This window comes from Athene noctua, chromosome 6 (genome assembly GCF_965140245.1).
Source record: "Athene noctua chromosome 6, bAthNoc1.hap1.1, whole genome shotgun sequence".
Classification (NCBI taxonomy): Eukaryota; Metazoa; Chordata; class Aves; order Strigiformes; family Strigidae; genus Athene; species Athene noctua.
In genome coordinates, this window is record NC_134042.1 from 33,124,964 (window position 1) to 33,144,473 (window position 19,510).

General features: G+C 41.8%; 1 protein-coding gene across 1 annotated transcript in view; it reads right to left on the reverse strand.

Moving 5' to 3' along the window:
- Nucleotides 1-10,429, reverse strand: part of KCNK10 (potassium two pore domain channel subfamily K member 10) — a 65,128-nt gene extending 54,699 nt beyond the window's left edge. The window contains exon 1 of the mRNA XM_074909239.1: nt 10,376-10,429. Within this exon, the coding sequence (XP_074765340.1) occupies nt 10,376-10,427 (52 nt within the window). The 5' untranslated portion in view covers nt 10,428-10,429. The remainder of the gene's footprint in view (nt 1-10,375) is intronic.
- Between the last annotated feature and the right edge of the window lie 9,081 nt (nt 10,430-19,510).

The following is a 19,510-nucleotide window of genomic DNA, read 5'->3' on the forward strand; positions in this document are numbered from 1 at the left end:
GTTCACTGGAGCTATACTATTTGCATATCCTGAAGATCAAGTCTATTTAGCGGTCAAGTTCCTATACACAGTAACAGTCTTATTTGAAGTGAACAAAGGCTTTTAAATACTTTGAAAATTTATTCTGGAACAGGATGAAGAAATTTCAACATTGATGTTTGAAATGCACTTGTTCAGCATAGTAATTTTTATTTTCTCTTATTCTAAATTCTTTATAGCACACACAATTTTCTTTACACTGTTGGTGTGAAAGTTACACCAGTAAAGCTGCCACAGTCAGAATGATCTACCTGTCCATTCTGCCTGTAAGACAATATTAGAAAGTGACTGTGAGTCAAAGAGAGCTCAAATAAGCAAAAAGAAGTGGGTTAAAGAGTCTTCAGACCCATTATGCTGCTCACGGTACTACATCATAAAAAAAACAGATGAACAGTGTCACTGAGAGGCTGGCTGGGCACACAATGCTCCAGGTCAAAGCCAGGCTGATTCTGGCTGCTCAAAGCTGGCTTGGAGTTTGCTATCTAGTATATAATTTAGGGTATCTTAGATGATAAGGAGTCTGGTATAACAACTGCATTACCCAAGACTTTTCTTATCTCATGCTCAACTTCTATTCAGATAATACTATAGAAATACAGTTGTAATTTGAACTATGATAAAACTTTATAGCCACATAAGGATGGCATCTGCTGATATGGCATGGCTTCTAACATCTCGCAGTAGTTCACAGTGTTGCCATACTGAGTCACTGACATGTAGCTACATGCGTTCACAGATCAGACTTATGAAAAAGACAGCTGTGGCTCTCTGATCAGTTTTGTCCACAATTAAGCTTCACATAAGGAAAAGTATGCCTGCACAGTGCATAGCAGGTAGACATGAACTCATTCTCCTGCACTCAGAGATGGTGAAAACAAATTAAATCACTGCTAATAATGTCAAGATCAAAGTAGTATGTTATCACTTTCAGCAGAGCTGCACTAAACATGACAGTGTAACTTCTTGTAACCCCAAAGTGTGAGCAAACTGAGAATGAATCCACCAGGAAAAAAGTGGTGTATACCTGCCCTAAATCCTCCTAGTGAGAAGCTACCCAAAGTCATTTGAGTTCAAAATGTAAGCAGGAACCAGCCTTGTCTCATTTCTTTCCTTTGCTGTAACTTGGAATACATCGCATTAGAGTCGATACAGATGTGGTCAAATTGGTTAGAGCAGCCTGGAGAGTGATTCTGCTGACCCTGGAACCAGACACATACTGAAAGTTCTCCAGGTTCCAGAAACCATATTTGACTATATATCACCTAGCCATAGCAGGTCCTTAGAAACTTAGAATACCTCTGCATTTCAGATACCTACCTATATTTAGGTGTTTTATTCTCCAACTAAGTCACACTCAAATGGCATAATTCAGTTGCACATCCATGTTATATAGGACTAAGTGAGAGGTCCTAGGATATTCTAAATGGCCTTAAACTGTTGCTCCAGAAGGGCAGCAGTCTCCCTTAGGTCCATTATCTTATATACCAGGCCTATGTAAATGTCTCAGATGTTTTACAGTCCCTTAAACAGCAGCAGATGACTATTTTTAGAAAATTGAATCAACAAATAACATCTGGTAGCAATGATAAATTTGGGTCACAAGGTTACATGTCAGTATATCATTGTAACCCAGTAATGAACTCTGCTTCTCATGAAGGCAAATTAGTATGGTGGCTGTAGCATCATGAAGAGGTGGCTCTGGTGTTGTTTCTGTAGCTGCCATGATTGCTGCTGCCAAAGGCCTCTCTGCACAACCCTTTCTTGTGCAACCCAAACTTAGCAGTCTTAACATTTAAGTACTCGGTGATGGATCTGAGCCAAGCTAGATGAATGTTTTGAGATGCGTAAGCTACTTCCTTTTTTTCAGCTGGGAGTTTCTGCAGTATCATTTCTTTTATAATTCTTCCATCATTGAGCTTTTTCACACATAGTAGCCAGCGACTGCCTTTTGTTTCTTTAAAATGAAAAGCTGAAATTTGAGAAGATAAAAGCCCTAGACAAGCTGTCAATATGTATTTGCCGTTTTCAAATCATGCCAATACTATTATATTACAGTATCGAGTAAGAGGGAAATCATCCAAGCACCCTTTAACAGCATATCACCAAGTCTTAAGAATCTCAGCGGCACAAGTTTAAGGTGCCAAAGTCCAAAATCCTCATCCAGTAAAGTCAGTAACATGTTGTTTTTCCTTCCTAGGGAAGAAAAGATGAGTCAGTCCTGCTGGGATATGAACATATGGCTCTAACAAATCTAGGTACTTAAAGCCTGATGCTTAAAGCACTGTGATGATCCTGTAGGATAGTGATACCAAAATAACTTGTATTGCTTCATAAGAAGATGTTTTTTAGTGTGTTATCTTTTGCTGTTCCCTACTATTTAAACAGTCTACTGTCTTCAGCAGAAAAAGGTCACACAGTCATGCATAATCTATGGGTAATCAGAAAGACAGAGAACGGAAACAATTTAAAGATCTATTGAATGCATCTCTTTGGGGGCAGAACTGAGGAACAAACAGAAGAAACATAAGCATGCTTCTCCCATGAAGGAGTAGTCAAAGAGATCATCATATATTAAAGATACTTCATGAGATTAAGATGCTTTGTAATATGTCCATAAGATTATTTATACTGTGCTTTAGTTTTGCTCACAGAGGAGGACATATACATGCCTGATACATGCCTGAGGAATCAATAGCGAACACAAAGATATTCCTTTTTTAAAAAAATATGCCCTAGGTTATGTGCTACTTCTGAAAGGTAGAAAGAAGAACATCATGTGCTTGAAAACAGTGAATTTTAGTTGGAGGCAGCCAAATTTGTCTTTATGTCCACCCACTTTTTTCTCAGAGCGTTTTCAGCCTTACTACAGGTACACTCTTCTTTCTGCATTTTCTGCACCTCTGGCAGCAGATCTGACCAGGTTACACTTTGGGTCTATTCTTTTGCAATCTACATTACCAGAAGCATCTTTCCTTTGTCTCTCCTTGTAAGGACTTTTTTCCTTTTCAAATGTCCTCTAAGGTTTCAAATAGCAAACTCAAACAAAATGCTAGACCTGATTATGTCTGGACTTTTTAAAAAAATTTAACCCACACCCAGACTTTGCAGCTGATCACTACCCCTATTCAGGACTCCAGATCCTAAATGCAACAAGTTTCAATCCCTTTCATATATTTTACATGTCATGCCCCTTGTCACAATTCCAGCTTTCAGAAGGACCTTCCCCTTTCATTTTGAAACCAGAAAAATAAATTTAAGCCAGGCTTGTATATTCTCTTCCATCTTTTTTTTTTCCCTCTATACAGGTTTTAATAACAGATTCTATCACCTTACTGGCTTTCATTTCTACTTCCAACACTGAGATATAGCCACAACAAAATTTCCACTCTAACCTCAAAATCTTACTAGTGATTTCCTATGTTTGTATTTTGGGACATCTGAATAACACATAATAATACATGCATTTGGGACACTTTGCCACTAATAAGATTTGTAATAGCATAAGAACTGTGTTAGCAGTTAAAGAAAACATGAAATCTGAATTCTTGGTCTCATCATTCCCAGACCAAGGAAATATCCCCTAAATTCTGTGGTTCGTCAACATGGTAAGAGATCCATGGCTCGCTTTTGAAATAGCATTTTGTTTAAATAACCTGTGTTAATGTTTGATTGTAACTGTGAAAAGCAGCCCAGAAAGTATGTTGGGATAATAATAATAATCATAATCATAAGGATTGGTGCTACCACCCTGAAGTGCGAGGTTATATGATATGCACTGTTCTCCCTTGGTGTATGATATGCGCTGTTCTCCCTCGGTTTATCTCATTGGGGTAACCAGTGAGAACTGCATGGCACGTTATTTACGGAAGTCAGCAGATTCATCTTAGAGCACATTTCCCATTATAGTTAAAATGCTTTTCATATACATGCTTTATAGACAAACAATAGAAGCATAACCTATGTCTCAAGAACCAGAATATGAACAGCCTGTCTGACAAAAGCCAGGTCCCAGGATGTTTTCAATTTCTTACAGAAAACAAAAAACAGAAGTATTCTTATGAAAAGATACTTTAAAAGGTAGAATTCAGCCTTTTGCTGAATGCCAGTTCTTTTACATAAAAATTCTATAAAAAAAAGACAACTGTTTAGCATTTATAGTCTCTACTTTGGCTTTTGCTGTTACACTGAGATTATTACAAACAAAATAAAGGGTAGGCATTCCTGTCACTGAATTCTCTAACACTCTATTCTATAATACTAGTGTGTTTGTTATCCCCTTCTTATCTTGATCTCCTCATTGTTCCATCCCCATTTCACTCCAGGTACTTACCCTATTTGCAACACAACATCTAGGCCCCCTGTTCTCCCAGTGATTCCAGACACTTCTTTACTTTTAACTCAGTAATGCCTGTGGGGACAACACAGTTCTGATGCCTTTAAAATGAGGAATCTCATGTTGCTCACATGAAGTGAGTGGTAAAATTCCTAGCTCTGGATTAAATCAAGAGAGAAAGAATTAAACTGTATCACAATATATATGCACTCTTCTGTCTGGAGCTGATATAGTCCACACACTAGCTACATAAATCCACATAAATGTCAAAAGCTAAACCAAAACCTACCCAATTACAATTGATATCGTATATCTTTCTCCCAAAAGCAAACTCCATCACTTCAGGTAGCATCAGTTTTCAAGAGCTGCCCAAGGGACTTTTCAGTCCAAAAGCCTATTAATGGATTACTCTTGTACATATGTGGCAAAAAAATAGCATTGGTATTCTTCACTGAAATAATTCTGTCTTAACCTCTCCCACTGCTGATAGTTCTACTGCTTTGCCTGTCTTAGACTTACAGCTTCATATTGCCTTTGTTTCTTTTCATTCCCTTTTTCTCACAGTACAGATGACATTTTAATGATACCCTACCCTTCATCTTTCTTGCCTTGATTAGAGTTCAGTCTTTCCTCACTATTACTAAGAAAGCTGCTGTCCAGTATTTCACTCTGCCACTTTCTTATTACTAATTTTACTTTTCTGAATCCTTAGTTTTTCCATTTCCAGGGCATTGTAAAGACAACAATGATGAAACTAATAGGTCTCTGCTGTCTTTCTTCCTCTCCTGTTAATTCAGTCATATCTTCCTATCTCTTATCACATTAGGGTCCACAGTATTAATTTTCCTCCCCTGCAAGCTCCACATAGCCTTTAGTAAAGTTCTCATTTCTTCATTCTCTTCTATTTCTTTTCCAAACTCTTCAGATTTTCCACCTTACTGTACTTGGCACTATTGTGCCTACACCACACGCTCTCAGAAGTGTCCTCCTGTTTATTCAATTTCTATTCTCTTTCAAATCTCTCTTTAAAATAAACCCCTTGCAGTTGTTGTGCAACCCATGCTTAGAGTCTGCAAGCCAGCAGAGTCCTAGTCTGTCAGATGGGTCAGTAGCCGATACAATTTTGTGATATAAGTAGTACCCTGCTGACCATGGGTCATTTGCTGGGGATCAGAGCTACTTTTTTGCGCATTATAGCTTTCCATAGCAGTCTTCTTATACTGAGCTACTAAGAACTGACTTATTAGGGCAGAAGGATAGTCTGGCTCACAGTTTCACTCCACTTCTTTTCATATACTTTCTTGAAAACAGAGGACAGAAAGGAATACCCTCATTCTACTCATCTATGCCTTTAAGTTTGCCTTCTGCACTGGTCTCTGAAAGGACAGCAAAAGCAGGAACTGCAGCAGTTTGTAACACTCTGCAGACAGCATCAGTTTAATTTATACGAGTAGCTGATGTTGAAGATGTTTGCAACAGTCATCAAGGGATGATCCAGTACTGATACCTGCATGAAGGCATTTGAGACTCGGCTCAGTTTCCCACATGTAGGCATCCAGTGCTGCTTGAGGTGTCTCAGTTGAAGTGACAAATCCCATGGTAGGTGACATAGAATGCATGGAAGACTTGAGCCCCCCTAGAGAGGCAGCTGGAGAATATCAACGGTCTCTAGATACCTCTAATAGGAAACTCAATTGAGTTTTCAGTGTCTGTAAAGAAGCTCAAGTAATACTAGTTTCCTCTAGTTGTAAAGTGCAGAGATAACCTTATTTCTTAATTGATGTGATCTGTGTATGATGACAGACAGTTTTGCTCCTTCCTAATTGTTTTAGCATTTGATTGCAGTATGTATGGTATTCTTTCAATAGCAGATCTTAGATTGCTCTAAACAAGTTAATTATATTTCACAACACCCTTGTGCATTAGTGAAGTATTAATATTCCTGTTTTGCAGTCAAGGAAAAAAGGAGGAAAAGAAAGGGTAAGTGGCTTACTGAAGGGCAACAGTAAGTCAGCGGCAAAACCTGAAGAAGAACTCCAGACTCTCAACCACAGTTTGAATTCCCCACAGACCACTAACTCTCATGCTAAATGTAAGGATTATAATAAATGCATGATTTTAGGGTTCCAAACTGCACAAAGCCATCTTACACAATGTCTTTGTAAAAGGACACAGGAACTTGTATCAAAACTTCAGAGTTCCAAAAGGTCAGTATGGAGATAAATGTCTGCCTGGAAATTCAAAAGGTTTTGTCAATCCATATCACTGCAATGACAGCAAAAAAATGCAGGCACAAAGGATGGAACAAGACCGAACTCCATTTTCTGCCTACTAAGAGCATCACCAAAATAGACATACTTCCTCTGGAAAAGACATTTCACCATTACCCTGCAAGACAGTCATGCTTGGGATAATTTCTGAGCATATTGGAAACAGTCTCATCTACCCTTCTTTTCTACAAAGACACAGCAGTTTTAAGCAGATAATTTATAGGGGGAAAAAACTGATATTGCTGTAACATCCAGATGTCTCAGTCAGGATGAGAGACCCACTGTGGTTTAGGCACTGTATAAAAATGTAAGTGTAAAGACATTATAAGCCAATTTAAGCACAGACAACAGGTGGGTGTATCAAACAGCAAGAGGAATGCAGGAAAGAGGAGAGATAAGAACAACAATCACAAGAATTAATGTCTTCATATGCTGCCATAAAGCCAGTCTTATATTCTGAAAAGGATAGATGGGAAGTTGTATGAGGTATGAAACTAAAAATCTGGTCTTTCACCAATTTCAGTGACTATGTTGTTACCTGAATTGCACCAAATGGGAGAAGATCAGTGATAGGCAGATCAAAAGTTTTATGATTGTGTATATCCAGGCTGATTCCACCAATAAGACAAGGCTTGTTTTTTAAAATGTAAGACCAAGTAGTGTAAGACCCTGTATCTCTACTCAGTGTGTCCAACCATCCCTAAAACATTCTTGAGGTGCCTGCTTGTGTTTCTTACTCATTTTTTACCCTATTCACTGATTGTACATAAATGGTATGGATTTTAATCAATATTTATGAGATTCTAGGACATATTCAACACTGGGTTGTTAGGGACAAGTCCCGGTGACTTTTGGGCTGGAGTTTGATCTGTTTGTTAATGGGATTATATAGATTTACTGCCTGGGATGATAGAGCACTTCATTAGGAGGAATCTGGAACCTCTATACTTCCAGGTTTATGAAATTAGCTATCTGTTTCAGACACCATCCCTCACAACAATTCTATTATTTTAAACCTGTTCTCTCCACAAAGTCTTTCTATGGTATATTAGTATTTGCTGATGTGAACAGAATATCAGTTTTAGGCCAGATGAAAGCTACCAAAAGATTCTAATCTATTTATCTATGTAAATATTTATATTTCAGTCAGCATTATGGACTTTGAGCATACTTTGAGCATTAATTCATTTCATTCTGACCTGGGTTCAAACCAGCAACATCATCAGTCCCCAGTCAGCCATATCTCCACAGCAAGGGCCCTAGCCTTTAGAAACGTGTATAGTTTATAGAAAATATTGCCTGGAATAATCAGATTTAAACAATCTTTGAGATACCATAGCTCTCACTTACAATGTTGGACTGCTAGATTGCTTGCCAGGAACATCAGTTGATATATTTCAAGTACTGTTAGCACAAGTTAGCACAATTCCTGCTAGACAAAACTGTGGAAACTGCACGTTCTCTGTCTGATGACCACAACAGGGCATGATCGTACAATACACACTGAAATGAGCCTGGTATTTCAGAGTGAACATTAACTGGATGTGAGCTCTGGTTTTATTACTTAGGACTCTTCATATCCTTGCATCACCAGCCTTCTCCATGTTGATCTTTGTATCTGAGAAAAGCTACTTTAGTTCTTAACTCCAAGGATGCACATAAGATGCAAAACACAACATCATTCTTCACGTACATGCAGAGAACAGACTACATATGTGATCGTAAATTAATTTTAGGGCTTTAAGTGATTTTGTGTAGATATTTGCTAACATTCATATCTACATAAATACATTTTCATTTCAAAAAGAACAGAACTCTGATTTACCTTGTCTTCTACCCACATCACTAATTCTTCAGTGGGACTATGTGAATACAGTGTCATTGCATTATTCTTCTATTGGTTAAAGGATTGGGCCTTAGACAACTTTTCCTTACCAATTTGCCTTTTTCCATTCCATCAAATTTTATCTACTTCCTGAGTCCCTTGGAGAATTACAAATTAACATTTTTTTGCTTCCTTCCTGTCTATACATTAGCATCCTTGCTGCCTGGCTAATGAAGTCAATACACTGAGGGGAAATAACTGGTAGGATTCTGCAGTCCTTAACAGGGATTCAGCTTGGCAGAGAGGAAACCTGCTGGGTTTGAGGCCTTTTACCTGTTATGGTACTCTACAGTTTTGGACACAGTAGTAAATTGTGACCAACCACCTGTTGGATCCATATGCTTTAAAGCTGATTGCCAAGCAAAGGGGACACATACAGAATGCCATCAGTACAGCCTCCTGTCTGCCTTGTCAGGGAAAGGGAGGAAAGGGCTTTTTGCATTAAAAGGCATTTTGCAACACATAAAATGTATTAAAATGAAGCAACGGCAAACATACATTCAGAAAAGCACCTGGGAAGAGCAAGTTTTCACAGCACAGAATTTTGTCCCTAGGATAAGGAATATACTGTTATTAAAATAATCAAATCTCTGTTAGAACCATCCATGTGCTTGTTGTAAAGCTGAGGACAGAGGAGGCTGATGTGTGAATTTCATCCTTCACCTAATTAAAGATGTAGTAAGGCTTAAACTAAAGCTTAATTGTGTATACTATTCAAACAGCACATCAGATCTGCTCAGCAGAAAGATGTCTGTTCCGCTGTATTCCTTCTACACCAGGAGAAACTGTTTCCAATGTTTCATTTTGTAGATGTGAGGGCATGGAGGATGACAGACAAATTGACCACTAAAACCAAACCTGCAGAATAAAGATGAATAATCAAAGCCTGTGTTATCACTTCATACTTCCTGCAAGCACTGCTGTACAGTGACTGGCTGCCAGCAGTTCTGCTGCAAACCTGAGCATATGGCTTCAAGTTGTTCTGCTCCTGTACCACTGCACAGAAATATGACACACCAGTACACAAATTACCAGTAGGGGTTTTTTCAGTCACTTCTGTAGGTTGCAGATGAACCTCCTCCCCATGTCAGGAAAGGAGAGCATTTCATTATGGTTTATTTTAAAACACCACTTGGATCATTTTATTGAAAACCACTGCACTGGCGTACATCTCCTTCCCCCATCACACAAACACACTCTCATAGACAGACTCCAAACCTAGCCATAGAGTTAATAAAACTATCCACTCGGGCTGATCAATTGTTAACAGGACAGAGCAAAGAGTCTAACGGTCCCTTTGGTCTCCATTATTTAATACGTCTGTTTAGACCTTCCACACTACGGCTTATAATGCAGCAGCATTTTGCTCCAGTTGCTTGCCAACAAACATTTGCTATGGAGGAGCCCTGAACAAGCAGCCACATCTGTGTCCACTCCGGTATCACCCATTTAGCAGAGACAATGATCACTAGAAACAACAAAGGAGCCACAGATAAAACAAACAATGCTGTGAGCCAGAGATCACTCCCATCCCAGGCAAGTTTGTCATGAAAATACTCAAGAAAAAGGGAGGGGAGGGGAGGGAAGCGAGATATCAAATATAGAACTATAAAACTTACACCTAGAAGAGGTTTCACCCACGCACCCACCCAACCCTACATGTGAGGAGCATTTGCTAACACACTGTGAGGATTGAGCAAGAAAGACTGAGCAGTGCACATGGGAAGCAGACAAGCATCCAACATCTCCTCCCATTTGGAGTCAAATAGTCTCCTACGAGTCACTAGACACAAGAAATAATAATAATTGTTGTTATTATAGTAATGATAGTAATAGAGAAACACCAACCTTGAGGATCCCAGTTCACCTGTTTTCTTGGAGTCTCGATTGGAAATTTCATCGCTTCCTTTTTGCACAGGGGGAGGAAAAAGAATTAAATAAATTCCCAACCTTCCTGTCTCAATGCTGCAGTCAAACAAATTAATTTCAAATTATAGGGAGCCTGCGCTGTTTGACTGAGAGGAACTGGTGGTTGCCAAGGAAAGAAATACACAAATAAATCAAAGAAGGTGGGGAGGGGCGGGGAGGGGAGTAGAGTGGAGGGGTTTGTACCGGCGAGGTGAGGAGGGGTGCAGGCACCCCAGCAGGGAGAGCGGAGGAGGAATGGAGTGCGGGCCAAATAGGGTCTGGGGGGGAGCGGGAGGGAAGCGGGCTGCGACGGGCAGCGGGGCCAGGGTGCTGCTGGCTCCTGGGGAGGCTCCCGCCGCCGGCTCGCCCAGCCCACCTGCAGATGTCAGGGTGGCGGGTCCCCGCCGCAGCCCGGCCCCTCTGCTGCGCCCACCTGAGCGGGCACCCGGGCCGGCGAGCCGCTGGCTTGCGAGGATCGGGAAGCCAGCCGCCTCCCCGCCCAGGGACACCTCCCAGACGCGCACACACTCTCTAGCCTCAGCCACCCCCCAAAAATGAGCCCACCTCAGTTTAGCCCCGGGCACTAGAGGGGTAACAAAGGTCAGCCACGGGAAGTGAGCCGCAGCGGCATGGCCGGGGCGAGGCTGGGGACCACCCCGGCTGGATGCAGCAGCAGCCTGGCTCGCCGAGGAGAGCCGAGCAGGAAGAGAAGGAGGAGGAGGAGGAGGACAGGAGCAGGAGCAGGAGCAGGAGGAGGAGAAGGAGGAGGAGGAGGAGGAGGAGGACAGGAGGAGGAGGACAGAAGGAGGAGGAGGAGGGAGCCACCCTATAGCTTTGGAGGGAATTCACGGAGCCCCTCTCTGCGCTGGCTTAAAAAGGGGGTGGGGAGATGCTGCGAGTCCCTTTGTAAGGGGCGGTGGCGGGGTGCCCTAGGGAGGGGGCAGGCCCCAGCTGGTACTTACTGGGTATCCTTCCCTGGAGGAGGATGCAGGCTTCTTCGGCGGAGTTTGCAGCCGGAGACACGCTCGACTAAGCTACGCGCAGCAGTAGCGGCGGCGGCAGCACATGGCAGGAGTACGGCAGCATCCAGAGCCTCTGCAGCGCAGGGGGAGGGGAAGGGCAGGAGATCCTCCGAGCCCCCGCAGGCTCTGGTGGACCAGCACCGCGCACCCCGAAAGCCAGGGGACTCTTGCTCCCCTTTCTGTCCCCGCTCCACTCCGCGCTGTGGACAGGGACAGACACCTCGCGTCAAGGCAAAGGCTGGCACGCAGAGCTGAGGGATGGGGCCGGGCTGCGGGGAGGGGGCAGGGGGCTGGGAAGGAGGCTGGAGGCCTCTCGGAGCCCCCCCCCCCCCCCCTCAGCTCTCGGGGGGCTTCGGGGAAATGGACGACGCTTGGCTTTACCTTATGCAATTACCAGACACTCACTGCTTTCAAGTCTGCATTCTCCCTCCTCTCCCTCCTGCTCCAGGCTTCCCTCAAACCCCCAAAATAAGGCTGGTAGCACCAGAAAGGTCTCCAGTTCCAGTTACAATACAGTGCCCCAGTTTCACTCCCTTAGCTAGGAAAACAAAACCCCAGCCCCTCTGGTGGCCTGCAGGAGGTTAACCCTGTCCTGCCTCCTCCACAATGAAAATCAACTCCTTGTGTGAAGGGGATCATTCACTGGGGATGGTTTAGGAGAGAGATCCACAAATTCATGTGGGTCACGGGTCAGAGAACCATATCAGAAACAGTCCTGAGGTCCAGATTTTCAGGCAATGTGGTTGTGATCTAAACCTGGTGCTTAAGACAATTTGTCCCCTGCTTTTTCCCCTATACTTCTTTTTGCTCAACTGCCCTCTCTTGTCTTGCTTTCCTATCTGTTGCTCAGATGTTAGCTAACCTTGTAAGATGAAAGGGAGAAATCTACCCTGGTGAAAAAAACAGCCTGAAATATGTGGCTCTCCTCAGGAAAGTCTTACTGTGGAGGTTGGCACACTCTTTTCATATCCACATTCAGAAACTAAACACACATATCCATGCTTGTCCCCAGTCTTTGTTCAACCCTAAACAGAAAAGGGAAATCAGTACTTGTGAATCCACACCTTCACTTGGTGGTGGTGTGCAAGGTCCCATAAAGCAGTATGTAGTTTGAAGAAACTAGATGAAAGTAATGCAGCAAGTTTTCTTGGGGGGAGGTGCTGGGTGTTTCTACTCTGCCTAATCCAAGCACCCCTGTGGCTCTTGTTTTGTTCTGTACAGGAGGAGGCGGGAGAGGCTGCTCTAAGGGAGAACATGGTGAGAATGATAATGAGCCTGCTCAGTCAGACTTGAATTTGAGATGATTGCAATGATGACATCAGGAGCACAAGGTATTTACTCTGCAAGCAAACCATGATGCTTTATGAATAGGCTTCAGGATTCCTGTTGTTACTTCTGCAAACTGAATGGGAAAAAAAGTGAGAGTAGGCTTTGCTAATTGTGCTGTGTTATTCCTTGAATCAGGAAATCTTTTAATGATTCCAATAACCAAAAAGGCCTCAAAGAAGGCTTCTGAACCCCCACAAGATCACATCAAATATGTATCAATAAAGAACTATTTAAGAATTTATACACACACATATAACATATATATGCATGTATATAACTTTTCCTCAGCATTCAAAACAGTTTCCAGTTTACTGCCTTCTTCCTTGTACCTTACTGGGAAAAACTAACATATAGGCATATATTACTCAGTTGTGTCACCCTAACCCAAGCACTATTTTGAGTTTGTGCCATAACTACCAGCAGTTAACTGATGAGGTGGGTATTGTACCACAGACATCTGTCCATTGAAAACTCACCTAAGGTCACCAAACTCAAACAGGCCACTGAAAGGCCAACAGCATTAAACTCCTGTTAACATATGCAGGAAGTCTATAGACTAGAGGTGAAAGTTTCACATAGTTCATCAGTGGAAACACATCCCGATCGCTACTGTCAAAAGAACAGGAATTTTCATGTGGCCATTTGAATCCTTCATTATTAAATTGACCTTAGAGAGACAGCTCATTTGTTTGACTTACAGTAACACTATGTAGATAATAATGACACAATACCATAATTCCTGTTTCTTGTATCCTCTTAATGGTCCCATGTTCCCAAGAAGTGTCCGTAAGCTCTACATAAACATTTGCTTTAGCAAAAAAAAACCCTTGTCACAAATCAATTGTGATCTATCAGGTACATAAATTCATGACATCATGTAATGTTTAGCAATTTTTTACCATGTTATGATCATGGAAATCTTGCTCAATTATTTTGATGCCTCAGACCTGCAGTTTTACCTAGCGGGTCAATTTATTCCCAAAGTAACTCATTTAAAATCAATGGGGTTACTCCAGAGATGGATTTGGCACAATGAGCACATCTTTCACTGACAGCACAGCTGTTGCATAGAAACGTAACTATTATCTTATGCAAATAAAAGGCCTTTCACCCCTCAGTGATGTCACATTCTCACAATAGGGAGAACTGGTGCCTTGAAGCTATAGTGTTTCAAGCTGTTACTCTGTCAACTTTTATAAGCTAAGTGGATTCAGTAATGTTTAATATTTAAATGAAAGACCACCAAGGAAAAAAAGCTAAATATAGCATGTTCTATCTATTTTAGTACCTGCATAAGAATTTTCAGGACTTGGCTTTATATCAGCAGTTTATCAAACTGGTCTGACTAATTCCTTCCTTTGCTTTCAGGGCTCATCGTTCAGACTTAATGTTCTCAGAGTTGGTGTTAGTTGAAGATCTGTGCCTTATAGGACTAGGCCTGTGACAGTCACAACACAATAGACAAGAGGCTTTCTATTACAAGAAATCTAACTGAAAGAAAAATAAAATGCTAATTGCCCTGTTACGGCATTCATTGATAATATGGCATGAGTGATTTAGAAGCCCTTCTCATGTAACTCAAAGAAAGCCATAGCAGAACAAATGAATAAATAGTCCTTATACCTACTTAAATCCAGTGAGCAGCAATGGAAAAACACATTGATAGTAGATAGAGATCATCTTTACCTGTATGTTCCATGTCCTGATGCACCGAAGAGCAAAGAGATGAGACATAGTTAGATGGAAGTCTAGACAGTCTTTATGTCATCACTTTGCAATATGCTCATTTGTGTATATAACAATTCAGTTTAAGATTAACTATATGGTTGTTTGAAATCTGGTATTTCTGATTGTGAAGATCATTCTTTAGTCAGTTTATTCCCACAGGAGTGCTGTTATTTACGCTCAGACCAAGAGAGCCAGAGAATAACCCAAGTGAAGGGCATCCTGATCTTTATATTCTATTAACCCATCCTTTAGTAGTACGAAATTGGACAGGTTCCAGTGCAGAAACCTTTTATGACTTCTTTATTCTCTAGGAAGCCTCTGTCTAGGAGGACATTTAAAGCCTTTTATCTAGGATAACCTGAAGACCTTTTTTTCAGATGGTTTTCAGAAGCTCTAGTGTAGTTAGGCATCAAGAAGTTAACTAAGAAGAGGGACTACTGTGTACTCTGCAAGGAAAAGCAACCTATTCTTTTTATTGTCTTCTACTGCATGAAGTTTCTTACCACTTTTAAAGTTGTAGCATACAGTGCTGGGTCTTCATTCATTCAGGGATGAACCCACACAACAGAAAATGTACTTATTGGCAGAAATGGTTTCAATGAAATCAGTGAGTCTACCTAGGGCAGCTACACTTTAGTAATAAACTTTGCCAGGATGGTATCTTCTCAGATCAGACCTCTTTGTGTTACCACAGCCTGTCTGAAGTTTCCTTTGGTCAGTGACACTAAATAGAATATGCTATGGATCTTGCCTCTCATATCCTAACACATCATTCATATCCTCATGCCCACTTTAAGCATCCACCCTCTGAATGCCAGAACAGGAGAGAGGGTACCTGGTTCACGGTTTGCAGTCATCTTCTTCATCTTCAGTTCTTCTCTGGTAACCATTGCTCATTAGCCAGACTCCAGCTTTCAGACACCTGTTATATCAATCCCTTTGTATGGCCATCAAGAACTGCAGTGAAGTAGTTAACTCACTTTTTTATCCTATCTGAAAAAGTACATGCACATTATTAGTGTAATAGTATATTGTAGCTTTTTTTTTTTTTTTTAGTAAAAGATCTGCCATGTAAAAAAGTATTAACTCAAGCTTCATAGTACTGACTCTCTGTCTGAACTCACTTACATCTGTTTCACATTAGTTTAATTTGACTTCAGTACAATTACTCCTGAATCATAGTCATGGGAGAATTACAATCTGGCTCTCAGTTTTTCCATTATGCCCCTGAAGAATCGTCATAAGATCAAAGGCTGGTATCTGACAAAAATAGCAAGCCTGATTGATAAAAACAAGCCATCAGATTCATTTTATAGCAGTACTATTCTCTTCCCTCACGTCATTTTGTTAAGATTTCTTACTAGATAGATACCTGATGCTTTACCGTAGCGGGTTGATAACTTTCCTCTATATTAAACAGGAAATTTGGGGGTTAGTTTTCGGAGATACTTGTGTTTCTTTGACGTTCATACCGGTAGCAGAGTCACGAAAGGAAGGGTGCGCGCTGAAGGGGGCGCGACCTGCGGCCGGCGTTCAGCACCCTGGACAGTCCCGAGGCGGCGGGCGGCCCTCTGCTGCCGGCGCACCCCCGCACGTGCCTCCCGCATCCCCGCGGGACCCACCGGGGCTGGGCGCGACCCAACGGGGCTGGACGGACCCACCGGGGCTGGGAGCGACCCAACGGGGCTGGACGGACCCACCGGGGCTGGGCGCGACCCAACGGGGCTGGACGGACCCACCGGGGCTGGGCGCGACTCAACGGGGCTGAACGGACCCACCGGGGCTGGACGGACACACCGGGGCTGGGCGCGACTCAACGGGGCTGAACGGACCCACCGGGGCTGGACGGACACACCGGAGCTGGGCGGGACCCACCGGAGTCGGGCGGGACTCACCGGGGCTGGGTGGGACCCACCGGGGCTGGGCGGACGCACCGGGGCTGGGCGGACCCCGGCGGCCGCCCGGATGGGAGGAACTAGAGATGCAAGAAAACGTGGGCATGAGCCTTCCTGCAGCATGAGCTTCCCGGCCCCATGTGAGCGTGGACTGCCGAGGCAATGCGGTGTCAGCGCAGCGACAGTGCAGGCTCTGTGAAAGAACGCAGCAGCAGCGCAGGGGAAGAGCAGCACCCAAAATATCTGGAGAGGGAAAATGAGGGGCAGCGGGTGAAGGGCAGTCAGTAACAGAAACACGGTGTCAGAAGTGTGGGCAACCGTGCTAGTGACAAGGTAAAAAGGGAAAAGAAAAACCCCAAAGCCTGTGGTATGAATGAGGGATTGGAGAATGGATGGTCTTGCCATGAGAAGGGTAAGGATAAATGGTGGGACACAGACACACTAGTTTGAAGGCAGGATGGGGAATTAATGAGTGGAAGTGTTTAATGCATTACAGAAACATTCTAAATCACACCTGCACATATAAGGAGTCATTCGAGGGTAGTATAAAATGGCACTACTTGAGTAGATCAAGGAAAATAGAGCCAAAAAACATAGTTTGATGTGTATGTTTGTCACTCTAATGCTTTTTTGTTTAATGCCTCCAAGTGTAAGAAATACACTTGCAAAGCTTTGTACTTAGAACACGTAGGGATCCTGGGCAAGACTTCAGATTATTTTCTGTACTGCTGCATAGCGTGACTCTTTCCTTCTTAATCTGTAGAACTAGTAGAACTACTTCAGATACATGGAAGAATGTTTATCTCATACTCTGACCTTACTTCCCACAGACACGACAGAAGCCTTATCAGCGAGTAGGGCAGGGCCAGGGGCCATACACACCGGAGAAGATAATGCTGGTCTCAGAAGCATTGTCCTACCACCCATTTTACTGAAAATTTTCATCATTTCTTAGAACCAAGTATGCCACTAAATGCAGGTGTTCCTTCAGTGTTTTTCAGTGCAGTATATCGTCTCAGCAGCCTGTTAAATGTGGGCATTAATGCACCTATAGAATAGTTAGGGAGTTAGAAAGTAGGGAGGAACAGTCTACACAGGCACCATTCACCGTGACCAGTCCTCCTATAGCTTTCAGTCGTGCATATTTCTTTTCTACTCTGAACAGCAGGGGAAGAAAGAAGCTATACAGAGTGTTTAAAGGGCTGACTACAACTCTTGCATTAATCATCATCACTTCTACAGTACTTAGGAGAGCTTTACTACTTTCTAAATTAGGTAACATTTCTCACATGGCTCATGTAGTAAAAAGCTGTTCCCAAAATGTGAAAGCAACAGTATTTAGTATGGAGCTTATGTGGAATAAGGAATGATGTGAGGCTTCCAATTCATTACACTCCCAACACTCTCCTGCACCTTCCCGCAACTCTGTAGCCCAGAACATGTGATGTAGAACTTCTGCAACCAGTATTTTAGCTGTTGTTTGAAAGGCTAACACTGAATTGCCTGGGTCTCTGCATCTGCACACTACTGGCACCTTCAGTGCTGGAACTCTCAGGGGAATATGACTTGGAAACAGGATGATATTTCAAGCAAAATCAAACCAATAAATTATTATTCTGTTGTGGGAAGAGTGGAGGCTATGTTCTGAGTGTAAACTAGAAATCATTAATATTAATTATAGGCACAGTGTGCCAGGCACTATAATAACAATCAGGAAAACAGCTCATGACTGAACGTCTTAATAAACTAGAAAGGAAAAAGCTATTCCTGCATTTCTGAAGATGTGCAGTCTAACAGTAGGTGCATCCCAGTTTGAGTTTCTACACAAATTATACATGCACACACATATAGAGTCATAGAAAAGAAATAAAAATACAAAAACCTGAGTGGAATCTAGTGGATTTGGTAAAAAAAAAAAAAAAAAAAAAAAAAAGTAATGAAAAGACTAGATTCATCCTAGTATATAACATCACCTTCTACAACGACCATTCTTCATTTCATTAACTGTTTCACAGTATTTTGGGGGAGAAGATGTAGTGGAATTACAACAGTTTAGATGCAACATGGCAAGAGAGTGCAGTGTTATTCACACATGGCATACTCTCAGCAAAGTGAGAAGATCACTGTGAATCAACCCATAGGCAGTGGCTTCTCACAGTTAGCAGATCTGCTACAGCCTACAGACCATCAGGTGACATGCATTTCATTCTGCTACCCATGAAAAGAAATATGTCACCATATATAATTATAGTAAGATTCTGGACTACATGTATTCTGGGAATATAAAGGCAATGAAGAGATTATGTGAGTTGGGAATTGTACTGAGATAACATATCTTTATGCTGAAGAACAGAAAAATATTATGTATATTAACCTCCTAAGGTAATGGTTGCAGGTTGTCTACAGGCAGCCTCCTTTATACATTTACATTTTGAATACACACATTCTTTAAGCCTTTTATGGAGTAATTCAGGAATTAATCCCTACAGCTCTAAAACAGCTAGTTATTTCTGTATGTAATACATAGAAAAGCCTTGAGATCTTATTTTTAAAAGGAACAATAGAAACCACTATACATTTTTTACATTTTTACATTGTATTTGTCTGTAAAGATCCCATTTAGTAGTTCTAATCTGCTTCCTTATTATAAAAAATAATGTGATGCAGGACATCTCTAGTTCCCAGAGACTTAACATGGTTGTTGAACAATCAGATCAAAATTACTTGTATTACAAAATGCATGTACAACTCAGATAAGCACTCTGAGGCTTTTTTTCTTTAATTCTTTTTTTATTGTCACAATGAAATGGTTTCACAAGGGTGTTTATTAAGGGAAAAGGGAAAGCCCTCCCCCTCGTTTGGAACACTCTTTTGAAATACTAAAGAGTATTGGGGATTGGTGACTGTTTTATTACAACAGCTGTCAACCAAAGCTTTCAAAAGTGACAAGCGATTTCCATCTCCAGCTGAAGATACCTTGAAAAAAAAGTTTTCAAACAGTGCCGAGTATTCGCTCTGAGAAAAAGATGCCCATTTAAAACATCTCTAGTTGATGATTCAAGAATTCAGGAATCCAAACCAATTAGTCCTGATCCATAATC